Here is a 14,030-nt window from a genome sequence, read left to right as displayed (position 1 = left end):
AAGATATTTAATTTTATCAATTTAATTTAACTGAATCAAGGAAATACTCCACAAAATGTCAAATTTAAATCAATGTTACCTACAGTTTCTTTGTAATTGCAAAACTTAGTTTCTGAGGGAAAATTGTTTGTGCACCATTTTCTTTTTACAGTACATGAAGTTACACTAATGAATAAAAGTACCAGACCAGGTTAGAAATGGTTCTTAATTGAACAGTTGAACATGTTCACTTTTTAGAGTGTAGTTTAACATTCATTTTATATTAAAATAATAATTTTAGTCCAAAATAAAAAAGGATTCTTATATTGATTTACGAAAAGAAAAAAAAATTGGTTAAAAGTTATTAGTTACACTTTGCATTTGAAATATATTTTTATAAAGTTAAAATATACTATTTTATGATGGTTAAATAGGATGATTAACTAAATTAAATTACATTAAATTACAACATGTGTTGTACATACAGCTGATAACACTAGCATAATTTGTAATGCATAATAATTTGTATTTTTAAACTTTAAGTTCAATAAGTTCAGAAAGTTTGCTAGTGAAAATAAACCTTGGATGTGTAAAGAAACCTTCTACATGCAGTACATTACAGTTCAGACACCAGATGCCTTTGTAAGCAGTAATTGAATATGGTAATATACGCGCACTGCTACAAGTTTGTCAGGGTTTTCCAGCTTCTGATGTCCTTGTTAGACTGTTTATGTTCAGGAGTAATTTTCTTTAATGTTTTTGTGATAAAAGAAGAGATGTCTTTGAATTTTAGATTCTTCAGGAGGTTATCATGTAACTTTTCATGAATTTTGATATAACATGGTTAACTGCTTTTTAACTCCAGAATTGAAATGATGCAAGAGTTTGTTTACAGTTATTTTAGCATTACTTACACAAACACTATAAATCTAAAAATAACCAAAAAGAGCAGTAAATCAATCTCAGTGTAAAGCTGCCCTTTGAAATTTCGATTTAAAGGACCGTAATGCTTTACAGCAACAGAACATGGTCACACATATCACAACATTTAACACAAGAACCTACAATGAATAAAGCAAACATTACAGTAAATACAACCAAAAGAACATATTTTAATTAAAACAAAAACAATACTGAAACTATTTTTAAGTGTATGTGCTACTTGAACTTCTACTATTTAACATGCATGGCTATGCTATCAGTATGCACATGAATAGACATTGTTAAATATATTTGTAATAGTTGCATTTTTTTGTGGATTTTCTCAATTCTCAGTTAACTTTGTTGGTATTTATTTTATTTATTATTATTATTATTTTTTTTTAGTATTGTAATTGTATTTATGTTTTTGAAAGAAGTCTTATCTCAATATGTCCATGAAGGCTGCATATATCTGAACAGAGTAAAAATAAATAAAACCGTGAAATATTATTACAGTTGAAATGATATATTTCTATTTGAATATATTTTAAAATGTCATTTGTTTCTGTGATGCACAACTAAATTTCAGCATCATTTCTCCAATCTTCAGTGCCACATGATCCTTCAGAAATCATTTTAATATGCTGATTTGATGTTCAAGAAAAACCTAAATCCTTTTAATAAAAAATCCTTTTTTTCAGGATTATTTGATGAATAGAAATGTCAAAATAACAGCATTCATCTTTTGTAAAATTATATTTTTACCAAAATATTTTAACACTTTAATGGATTGTTTCAAAATAATAGTACTAATGGTTGCAATTTATTTTACTGTATATGTACTTACAGTGTAGTTACAATGTACTTAACAAGAAAGTACTGGGTAATTTGAGGTTAAGGTCAGGTTTAGTAGCAATATATTATCCCAGTTATTATAATTGCTGTAATAAGTACACAGTATGAGCAAAAGTACATAGTATGATTTTACAAAGTGTAAAATTTAAATTCAAAACAAATTCTTTATCTGAAGAATGACGTCATGCATTTCCAGCCAATAAAAGTCCAGCTCTTTTAAACAGGAACAGTTGTTTTCAGGCCAGTTTGGCGCATCATGAGGTCGGCGGGCCGTGACCTCTGTACTCTTGCCAATTTACCCCAGGATTATCTAGAGATAGACTAAAAGTCACGCAAATTGTTTCTTCCCACGGCCCTGATTGGTGCAAAGACATTGTACATGCACAATAGCATATAATTATGCTCTGCACATTTCTTGTCCTAAAACGGTCTTGTATTAATTGGTGAAGAGCATTTGGCACCTGGATCCTCTGCTTATATGAGACGACTTGAGTGCAGAAGCGTTGGGCAGCTGTAAGAGCTGTATTGGTAAGCGTCGGTATCTAAATGGGGTGTGTTGTGTGTCACTGGTATATTTTGGGCTTTTGAGTCATGAAGATAGGACGATGTTGCCGTAATGTCCAGTGGTCCTCTTTAATGGCAAAACCATGCAAACGAGATTGCAGATGAAAATGTTTATGTAGAATTTTCCCAATGATAATTATTTTGATGCATTGTCAACAGAATGCACAAATTAAAAAGTAATGTTACAACATACTAACAATGCGCAAATAAGGTTTTAGTAGAAGAAAAACGAATCTGTCAAACAAATAATCTTAAATGTGGCAAATGTGCTTTAAGTATTAAGCACTACTTACGTGCTACTAACGTTACAATATTTTGAAACCTAACCTTAGAGAGTCAGTCCTTACGTTAACATGCACTTACAATGTGTAAGATCATTTTATAGCATGCCAACCATAACGCTAGACTTTATAAATCCATCGTTGGCTCCATTTCTGCACTCTTAATCGTGGTATGCTACAGTTGACCAGCTGTTGGGTCTCAAGGGCCAGTTGTACCATAAAATCTAATTTATGTATGTTGTGTCTTAGTCCAAGATTTCCATTACATTTTCGCAAGCCGTTTCACATGCCAGGTTGTACATGTCTAGTAACGTGGTAATATACACCCATATTTAAGTACCAGTTTAATGTCCTTAAACTGCTGCTACTGCTTATAACAATAAAATAAAACTGTATGTACATCTTATGATTTCCACAAAGACATAAAGTGCTTCTGAGAGCATAAAAAGCCTTTGGCTACATGCTAGCATCCTTACACAAACCATTTTTGAAATTAATATCTATAGCTGTTTGGGATCTGAGAAATATGCTAATTATAAATATATATAATGAATTTTTTTATGTACACAATGGTGCCTTTCAAGGCATAAGAAGCCCTAGGCTACATGCTAACATACTAACAACAATCCATTATTAAAACTAATATCGTTATGTGCATTTCATGCTTTCCCTTATGGAAATTATCCATGGTTTTACCTTGAATGAAAAACAAAAAAAAATTGACAATATAGTTTAACCATGATAACGACAAATTAACCATGGTTTTGATACACTAACCATAGTTTAACCGTGATATTTGTTTGAAAGCTGTGGTAAAACCATGGTTGATTTTAGTAACGATTTTGAGAAACGCTTAGCTAGGTGCTAACTAGTCTCTTGAGCAAGACCTTCAGACTGATGGCAGAAATGGCAAATATGACTGACAGGAAAATCAACTAAACATGTTTCGTTTTGTGCCACGTCATTTTTAGGGGTATGGAAATCTCACCACAATAACAGAACGTTGTGTAAAACTCTTGGACACATTTTAGAGATTTTATGCCGCAAACTTTACATATTTCACAATCTATTGAAAATCTACCGTTTAGCTGATCCTGATAAGCACTCTTAGTCACTCTTCGTTGTAAACACGACAGGCTTTCTTCTTCCATGAAGATTTTGCCATCATGGCCTCTTTGTTTCCAGGCAGAACGTTAAAGAACATGACATGTCTCCCAGAAATCCTGCATAATTCAACCAATCTGGTTATTACTTCAAAACTCCTGAAGGGTTTTAAATTTTGTGTGTGATATGTATCAGACGTTCAGCCAATGGGCTAACAACAATTAAACTCATATCATTATATCTTTATTTGTGGTCTGACAAACATTAGTCAAATTTAAATATTTAAAGTTAAATTTAAACATGTCATTTCTGAAAAATGTCCTGGTCATATTGTGCATGCTCCCAAAGCTATTTACATTTTTTTTTTTTTTTTTTTTTTACTTCCATCAGAATGTATAACTAGCTTCTTTTGCCCTTTACAATTTTTTTCTCTCCTCCAACCACTCACTGATAGTCTACTTTTCACAGTTCAGTCAGTTCCTACACCCTAAATCAGTGCCACCCTAAAAAAAGTTTTTTTGTATGTATTATACTAACACTAACCAAATATGCACTCTAAAATTTAGTTAGCCTTGCTTGGCTCTTGCTGTGTAATGTCATTGACAGATGAGAGTCACTGTATCCCTTCATAAATATCAGGAGTGCTTGAAACAGAGGTGGCCATGGTTGCCAATCTTTCGCTGCAACTCTATATTCATTAGACCAATGCTTGAAATACTGATGTAGCCATGTGCTTTGGGTATAGATATTTTGGTTTGTTCTTACACATTCACCAAGGGGTATGTTCCAGTTGCCAAAAGTGCCCTGTGAAACACTTCAAAGTATATTCCGCCATCTTATATAAGATTCGAAATCAAAAGGAGCATGCATTCTGAGTCCGAAGTGCACTGCAAACAACAAATCCATCAGTATATCACTGAAAGGGTGTGTAGGTGATTTGGTTCAAGAACATTTTTCATTAGTTTGGTTGAAAGTCTTTTCACATCCGGAAAAGTGATCACTAAGTTGATCACTAAGTCCAGTGGAAGGCATTGGACAATAATATGTTCGTCCAATCATGTCCCTTTGTTTGAGGGCTACGATAGGTTGTCCTACCTGCCTGTCAACGTATGTATTTGCATACCTCTGTGCACGCTGTTCATGCAGACATGTTACATCATTAACATATTATATTACGCTATTGCAAACCAAGCGAGGATGAAAGGCGTTATAATTGTAATATTTTGTGCTTTGTGTTGTAATGTTTTCTCATATGTTAAAGAGATATGAGGTAATCCATCTCTCATTGTGTTTCTGAGCCTATGTTCTGCCTGCGACCATGTGTTTTGGAGGAGGCATGACTTTGGAGAGTGATTTGAAGGGAGGGTGGGATCTTATGCTTTCAAAGCTAGCTTGCTATTGCTAGCCTCTCCAAAATTCTGTCCTACTTTTAACAGGAAGTGGAAAGTTAAATTACCCCTCAAGTAATTGAACACTGCATAGGAATGGTGTAAATTGGTATGCAATTATGGTCTGTTTTCTCCATGCAAATTAATGAAATGTGTTATAAATATGAACACTTGTGTAATGAGTAGAAAAACAGACATCTTTTTATCTTCTGGTCTAAAGAAAGAAGGGATAACTTATAGAGCCGGTATTGATGTGTGAACTTTACGATCTGGAAAGGCTCCTGTAAGTCCATGTCATACTCTTAAATGACTCCAGCACTACTCTGGAGAGGTGCTAATCCCACCGAAAGATTCAGTTGCACAAATTCAGATCTAAAAGGTCTGAGGGCCTCCCCTTGTTCCGGCTGTTTCTTGACTGCTAATGCATAACCTTGGTCTGTGTTTGAAACACTAGAACACCTGGAATCAAAAAAAAAAAAAAATCCTGAGGTTAAAGGACTAAAAATAATCCCAATGCTCCGTACCTTTGAGGAAAATTGTTGTTCCCTCTTTCACCACTATTACAACTTTCCCTTGGGTCTGCCACTTATGTCAGCTCTTGGCGTAGAGGGTGTGTGCTCGGCCAGAGTGGTATCAGACTTTCACAGATATTTTGATTGATAGTAGTGCTTGCTAAATTTAGCAAGCATGTGAGCGCATTAATCAGTTCACTCAAACAGGGACATGGAGTCCAGAGTTTCTGTACCCATGTCTGGCCAGGAAGAATGTCTCTGAATTGGACAAAATCTTGAAGTATTGCAAAACAATTAAATTCATTTTTAAAATCTCACACTAAAATAGTGAACCATGTAACTGTTTTTAGTTCCTGTAATGTTCTCTAACAGTTTTATTTTTATATTTTAAGTTCCTTGAACAGATATTTGAGTTTATTTTTGGATAGCCAGGAAGGTTTCTTTTATGGAAATAGTAACCAATTCTAAATTTGTTCATCAGAATCAGACCAGTATCAGTAACCTCCGTGAAGTTGGCACCCCATAAAAAGAAATAATCACAAAAACTATGCCATTCGTGCTGCTTTTGTGCTGATTTGTGCTGCAAAAATGAAAGTTAGTGCTGGTTTGGTGTTTGAGATATTAAACATTCTTTTTTTGACCGTGTGATGACACTCTCTACCCCATGTTGCCCAAATCACTCCAAACCGGTGCAGTTAGTTTCTGCTTGATTTGTGCCATTAAAAAAACACTGTATCCATTTTGCTTCCGTAGATATAACCAAAAATTTTTGCATGGGGTGGAGAGTGACGTCACTGCCCAGTTATTGTTCTTATATTTGACGTTAATTTCAACAGCACAAATCGAGCACAAACGAATGACACCAGTTTTGTGCAATTTAGACGAACTGGGGTGGAGAGTGATGTCACAGCCTCAGAAAATATTTTGGTTATATCTATGGAAGGAAAATAGATACAGTGTTTGTTTTAACGGCACAAACGGCAACAAATCAAACACAAATGAACTGCACTGATTTGGTGCGATTTGGGCAACATGGGGTGGAGAGTGACTTCACACGGTCAAAAAAATAATGTTTCAAATCTCAAACACCAAACCAGCACAAACAAATGGCATAGTTTTGGTGATTATTTCTTTTTATGGGGTGCCAACTTCACGGAGGTGTATCAGTAACCATACTCTAACATTAGAAGAACATTGTGTGTTTGCTGACTGTTGAATAGTCACTAGTTATACTGTGTACATTTGCCATTGATTATGGTCAATTAATTGACAAACTGTTATGTTTCTTTCCACAGTACCTCAGGAGAAAAGCTTGATAATAAGTCAGCTCCTCTGGCTGGTACTCATGGAGGAGTGGGTCAGAACCTACTGCTGAGTCCTGCCAGTCTTCAGCTGGCTCAGCTTCAGGCCCAGCTCACCCTACACCGCCTCAAACTCGCCCAGACTACCAATACAGCTGCCGCAGCCACTGTCTTAAATCAGGTTCTTTCCAATGTGGCCATGTCCCAACCTCTCTTCAACCATCTTCGGGGTTCCAGCATAGCTCAGGCCCACAGTGGGGCATTTCCACCTACACCCTTAGCCTTCCCACCACCAAATGCTGCATTGGGACAACTGGTTGGTGGTGGCTTTGCCCCAAATCCCACTGGAATCAGGCCCACCAACTACAGTGGGGTGTCCAACCAGAAACCTAGTCTGCACAATGATTTTGGCAAAAAGCCTAGCACATATGCAACGGACACGGACCGTCGCTTGCAGTTTGGATATTTGGCAGGAGCTTCAGTGGTCACTAGTAAAGCATGTGATGGTGGACAGTATGGTGGAGCCTCTAACCAACCCAGAAACAATGTCCACAGCAAGTTTCAAAGAGACTTCTACTCCTCTGAAACACCAGTACAACAAACTGGTTTCATGGGAGGAAACCATGATCAGAATCTGGGATCAGCCTCTAAGGATCAATGGAAAGGTCCAGTCAACTTGGGGAAGATGGATATAGGTACAGGAATGGGTTCTGGGGGTTGGGTACCACCTGGACCAGGGTTTGTGGGTCAAAGAGCAGAGTTGTACAATCCAGAGGAACCCACAGCAGATCCTAAGTTCAACTCGACATGTGGCCCAGGAGTTGGCCCACCCATTGGACAGCAAGGGGGAATTCAACAGCAGCCACAGGTTTCTCAGGGAGAGGAAGGGGTGACCTTGCAATTGCAACCCCACCAGTTCAATGACTATCATGGGACAATACCTTCACACCTACCCCATCAGTGCACCATTTGTGAGAAGAAGGTTTACAACCTGAAGGTGAGTAAATCTGGCTTGCTGGTTGAGATTAAAGGAAATGACCCATTCACACCAACCTCAAAGTGGTATTTGCATTTTGGACTACAAATGTAATGTGTTTTCAACTACTCCGAAGGTTGATTGCATCAGATACAGGCCCCGTCCACATGGAGACGGAGCTTACCCCAATCCGATCTTTTTTTCCCTCGTTTTTAAGAAATATCTGCGTCCACACGAAACCGCATAATGATGTAGTATACATGCTAGACCAGTATGTGGCGCTGTAAATCTGCCACAGAGATACACTAAAAACAGAGAAGAAGACATGGACTATGCTCATAAACCTTGCGCGTGGTACACAAACCAACATGGAACAATACATTTATTAATCATTGTTAATGTTAGTTAATAAAAAGACAATCGTTCAGTGTTTGTCATGTTTTTGTTGCTGTTACGTGACGTAGAGGTATCTGACTAGGGGGGAGACGTGGGCTGATGACGTCATCGTTTCAGAAAATATACGGATTAGCCGTCCAGACAAAAAATGCAAAGACGGCGTTTTCAAATTTATCCACTGTGGGACCCGGTTTCAAAAAATAGCGGTTTCACCTGATGAAAACACCGGATCCGTGTGGACGAAATGCCTATCCGATAAAAAATTTGTGCGTATTCACAGAAACGCGTCTAAGATTTAAGATTTAAGATTTCATTACAACCAGTTGTCCAGTTGAGATCAGATGACCCAATATGGGATAAAAAATGTTTGACTTTTATTTAATTTCGATCCTCTGCGATCAGATAACAAAAGAAAAATCTCAATACTAGGTGTGAATAAAATCAAATATCTGGAAGACAAACATCAAAAGAATTGCCAATTTTTTCCTACATGTGCCAAATTTATGCTAAGCTTTGAATGCTGCTTTTGAACTGTGTATTTTAGTCAAGTAAATCCAGTATTGAGATCCAGTAGGTCTCGACTGCAGCAACTGTATTTTTTTTTTTTCAGTTATTTCTGCAGAACTGAGAGGATTTTAATGATACTTGGCTAAAATGGGCTCATTGGTTACACTAGGGTGTGAATGCTTTTGTGGCAGCTGGCATGTGTCGAGTGGAGGCAGGTTTAGAGGGGGCGAGGATGCAGTTGTTCTGCAAGAGTTTGCCATAATCACATTCGTTCTCAACTATTGCTAGACTTTTCTCTGCTATGAACTACTAGCTTTATAATTGGCCTGGGTTGTGGCTACTCTCATATAGAAGGATCATAGTGAAGTCTATCTGACAGGCGTATCGTGTGTGTGTGTGTATGTTGTTTTTAGGACTGGGACCAGCATGTGAAGGGCAAGTTACATCTGCAGAACTGTTCACTCTACACCGAAAGGTGAGTACAAAGGAAAATACCATTTGTACGATGTTACGGCATTTATCAATTGATAATGGAGTGTATTTTTATGTGTCTTATGATGATGATAATCAATCATAGGCGGCTACAGTCATAGTTGTCAACTTGGCATAGAAACAAGATATTTTTAAAGGGCTTGTTTGTATGTGGTCTATTTTGATCCTTGCTATGTTCCGTTCATTGCCTGTGATACTCTTGTTAAGCATTTTATGAGTACAGCCAACCTCTGTATTAAACGCAGAGTTATTTTATAAAGAGTCTTCTTCCATATAGAGAGGGTTATGACCTGAATTTGAGCTGTGTCATAAGATATAGTCAGACCAGATGCACTGGGATTTATGTTCTAAATGCAGTGCTGTCCCTTCACAGCCCGACGCTCGGAGCAGTGCACTTTCCAGTGTCGTCTGAAGGATGTCTCAACATGGCATTGAGTAACACTATGGCATACACGTCGGCTGCCAGTCAAGGTAAGTCAATTCTCTTAATTTGTACTTCAGTGTAAGTACTGAAAATTCAGGAGACTGAAAGCTCTGTGACGTGATTTTAGAGGAATCTATTTTTAGGGCTGTCGGTACAGTGGTGAGGGAGCGGAGTGTCTACAGACTGGCACACAGTGTGACGCCAGCTAACACCAGTTTTTGTGTTTGTCAGAAACTTTTCACCGGCCATTCTTTATTGAATTTGAAATCTTTTGATTAGACCCCATGAAATAACATGTTTGTTAGATTTCAGGCCATCTATATACTAGTGCACTTCTTAAAGTTAACAAATTAGACATATAAAATGTACAGTCCTTGAAAAAATATTGATGATTCATCATTTACTCAGAGATGTAACCAGTTTTGTCAAGTATGTTGACAAAACATGTCCCTTCTCTGATACCACCTACCATTGCTAATGCCTAGCATTAGCAAGACGCAAAACAGGGTTCAACTGTGTGTCTTTAGTTATGCTAACACGCTGACTTTTTAATTCGATTCGACCTAATTTTTTATCATTTGGTTGCAAATTTAGTGACTACCTGTGGTTTTGCGGGGCAGTAACATTAACTAAATGCTATTGTTGAATTTAAAAAGAACTACAAACCCTTCAGTAACTTCCTTTTTTAATAGGAATGATCAACACAATACAGAACTACTTTAGTCGAACTATTTCATGGGGTCTAACTATGTATTGTTTCCTCAGTTTGCTGATTAGAGGTATTCTACACAATTGAAGTCAACGTTTACTATATAAAAGCATATATTTGGAGACCTGAAGTGCCGTTTCCTGTTTTTACAGATGCTTCAACTGGAAGTGCTTCATATTTCCCTGCCACATCCATGAAGTCATTTCCTCTCGCAGGGGCGGGATTTACTTCGCACCAATCAGGGGTAAAGGTTAGAATTTGGCAAAGACTCCCATGATATTTGATGTTAGTAAAAATTTTAGTAGTTGTACAATTTAAAATATTTCACCTAGCTTTATTTGATGAGGTCTTTATTTGTGAATGTTTGTTGGCTTATCTCATAGCGTTATTCATTCCACCTTTAGCTCACAGGGTTTGTAAGAAGCCAAGAGCGTTGAGATACAGAGCGTGCTATATTTAGGTCACACTATTTCACTGACTGACAGATTACTTAGTGTTTATTAGCACAGTCTAACGGTTATTATTCAAAGCACAACTGAGCCATCTTCACAGCTAGAGCTCGTCGAGAACAGGTGGAAGTCAGCAGTATTGTACGGCTCAATCACTGATTATAATTAAAGAGTTTAGTTCAGTAGCATCAATATGGGATTGTTTCTATATAAAGAGTTGTGAATATAGATTTTAACAGAGCAGTTGTATTTTTTACAGCTAAAGTAATAGGTGCCGATCACACTCAGTTCAGGAAGTTGTTATGCTGTCGTGTTGTTTAATATGGTGGGAATTCCTCAGGCCAGACAGATCTTGTCCCATGTGAAAACTAACACTAGTTTTTGTTGTCCAGGGACTTTATTTAGCTCTGTGATCAGGCTCCGAAATTAACATTTTGCCCGACCTGCCAGTGCTGAGTGAATAGAAAAAAAATCTACCACACATGATACAAAGAACAGTATCAAAGACAGAAATAGTTACTTATTTCATTTTTTGTTTTACATTGAATTACATTAACAATATATTTATTGACAAAAAAAAAGTATAACATTTTTTTTCTTGCGGATATCTAAATGTTTAACTAATGTTTCTTCAGTAAAAGGGTTATTGGTTTGAATCTCTTACATCGGTGTGAGCCTGACTGTAGTTCTTGTGCTGTATTATGTTGTAATTCCTAAAATAAATAAATATTACTTGGCCAAATCAAATAATTCCAGGTTATTTAAAGCCATTATAAATGATACTTATTAAAATGATATTTTTAATGTAATTTATTTATACATTTAAGTGTATAAATGTAAAATGTATTTTATTTTTGCATTATTTTGTCTTATTTAACAAAATAATAATATTAATAATGACTTGCATATGTAAGTTTAGTGTAGCCAATTAAAGCAGGCCCATGGATTCAAGGCTAATGAACTACAAGAAAGTCATCTTGTGGTCAAGGACTCTTAACTATGTGAGACAGAGATTAACTGAGACTGAAACCAAGAGTTACCAAGAGGGAATCACTTGTGGATGGAAAATATCATATGCCTTACAATCACAGTTTACAGTCATAAAAATAATAGTTATAATAATTATTACAATAAATAGATAAAATAAATAATATTACAATATTACAATCAATAATAAATAGTTACAATAATAATTATACTTTAAAAGTTTGGTATCGTATGATTTTTTAAAGGTATAGTTTACCCAAAAATGAATGTACTTTGTGGGCCTTGAGCACATCAGTTGCCTTGCTGTCTATGGAGGGTCAGAAAGCTCTCGGATTTCATCAGAAATATCTTAATTTGTGTTTCGAAGATGAACAAAGGTTTTATGGGTTTGGAATGACATGAATTCAATGAATTGTTTCATTTTTGTGAGGACCATCCCTTTAATATTCTTGAAGGAAGTCTCACATGCTCACCAAGACTAATATTTTCAAATTAATTTATTTATTAATGTAATATTTTGAAAAATTACAGCAATTGAAAATTTTATTTTATTATATTTTCAAATATAATTTATTCCTGCATGGCAAAGCTGCTCAAGAAACCTTTCTTTTTATCAATGTTGAAAAAGCTGTGTAGAAATTTTTGTCAGGATCCTTGATAAAATGAACAAATGTTTTGTAATATTATTCTTTTTACAGTCACTTTAGATCAATTTTATGCTCCCTTGCTGAATACTTTTAGTGTGACTAAATAGAAACATAATACAATTGATTATTAAAATGACAGATAATTTATTTTATTTATTATATTATATTATATTATAGTTTCTAAATATGTATTTTATTCATTGTTATAATGCATTTCATTCTGACAGTCTGTTTTTCATTTCATCTCTCATGCTGGTTCTTTTTTTGTATGAACTGTAGTAATGTGAGTCGCGCTCAGACAGACGGCTGAGTGTGATTGATGGGTCCTCACATATGGACAGCGTGAAGCATTGTTTCGGATTAGATGCTCTGACCTTCCACAGACGTCTGCCACCTATAATTGAAACCATGTCCTGTGCAGGACGGTATTTTATACGGTTGCCAGCTTGTGGATTCAAAGACTCACACAAAGATTCTTTATGGTGGTCTTTTTAGCCAAGTTATTTATGATTTAGTCCACTGGAGAGGTGAAAGCATGGGCTAATGTTAGCTCCTATTAAACCCACCTGTTTTACAGCAGCTGTACACCGGCGGTGCTTTTAAAAATCTTTTAGTTTTCAGCTTATCGTGTGAAAGGATGCACAGACTCTGGTTCAGAAATCAGTACACAGAAATTCAGGGATTCGACAGATCAAACTGTCTGGCCAAGTTATCAAGATTTGTGCGATGTGTTCCAGGTTGCTTCAGAGGCTCTGAGGCTGGGAATTCAATTTCAGTCCACAGAATCGAAACCTGATCTTTGGGTATAAAGCCTCCCTGACGGGGGAAATGGCAGGAGATCTACGAGATTCAGAAAGTGCATGCTATATATTTCAGATGAACCATGTAAAGGGCCCATTTAAAGCAGTTTAAACCCTCTCTAGATAAGCAAACAGATTTATCTGTAGTGTGATATGGTGCCCGTCATCGCTAGATCTCCAAAGAGAATGCCATTCGTTCTCCTAATGTTCTCATGAAGATCTCTTCATTTCTTGCCAGATGTGACATCAAAAAAATATGTGAATACCAAAAAAAATTTTTTGCTCTATGGAAAATTCTGTTTACATCATATATGTTACATATCGTAACACTAGTTCTGTTTACTAGTTAATAAATATATAAAGATAATTAGAGTATGTTTCATAAGGAAATACTATTTGAGTTGTTCTTATGCAAATTTTAGGACATTGCATAAATTGAAATGTATGCATTTTATCCAAAGAAGCTTGTTAACCCCACGTTCCTTGACCCTGCAACACATCTAAATAAAAGTTAAATAAATAAATAAGACATTACTGTCCCTTATTACACGCCTCTGTGGAATACTTGATTTTGATTGGTCAGTTGTGACATTCCGAGGTATGTTATCCCTGGATTACAACCCTGTAAAAGCTAATAACACAGGCTCATCCGGGTAACAGCAGTCGGCGCTGTACTCTTGCTTGAACTATTTTTTTCTTGGTGGAAGCTTTGTGTTTGTTTAGCTAATAAAATATTAA

General features: G+C 36.2%; 1 protein-coding gene across 2 annotated transcripts in view; it reads left to right on the top strand.

Annotated features, from left to right (window-relative positions):
- The window catches only part of rbm20 (RNA binding motif protein 20), a 58,228-nt gene that overhangs the window by 29,926 nt on the left and 14,272 nt on the right, over positions 1–14,030 (top strand). Inside the window, exons 2-5 of one of the 2 annotated variants that reach the window (XM_026197999.1) lie at positions 6,900–7,902; positions 9,198–9,259; positions 9,650–9,747; positions 10,562–10,659. In XM_026197999.1, the coding sequence (XP_026053784.1) occupies positions 6,900–7,902; positions 9,198–9,259; positions 9,650–9,747; positions 10,562–10,659 (1,261 nt within the window). The remainder of the gene's footprint in view (positions 1–6,899; positions 7,903–9,197; positions 9,260–9,649; positions 9,748–10,561; positions 10,660–14,030) is intronic. The other variant, XM_026198000.1, reaches the window with a different exon arrangement.

Source organism: Carassius auratus, chromosome 22, assembly GCF_003368295.1.
Source record: "Carassius auratus strain Wakin chromosome 22, ASM336829v1, whole genome shotgun sequence".
NCBI lineage: Eukaryota > Metazoa > Chordata > Actinopteri > Cypriniformes > Cyprinidae > Carassius > Carassius auratus.
The sequence above is the reverse complement of the archived record's forward strand: the minus strand, read 5'-3'. Positions and strand labels throughout refer to the sequence as shown.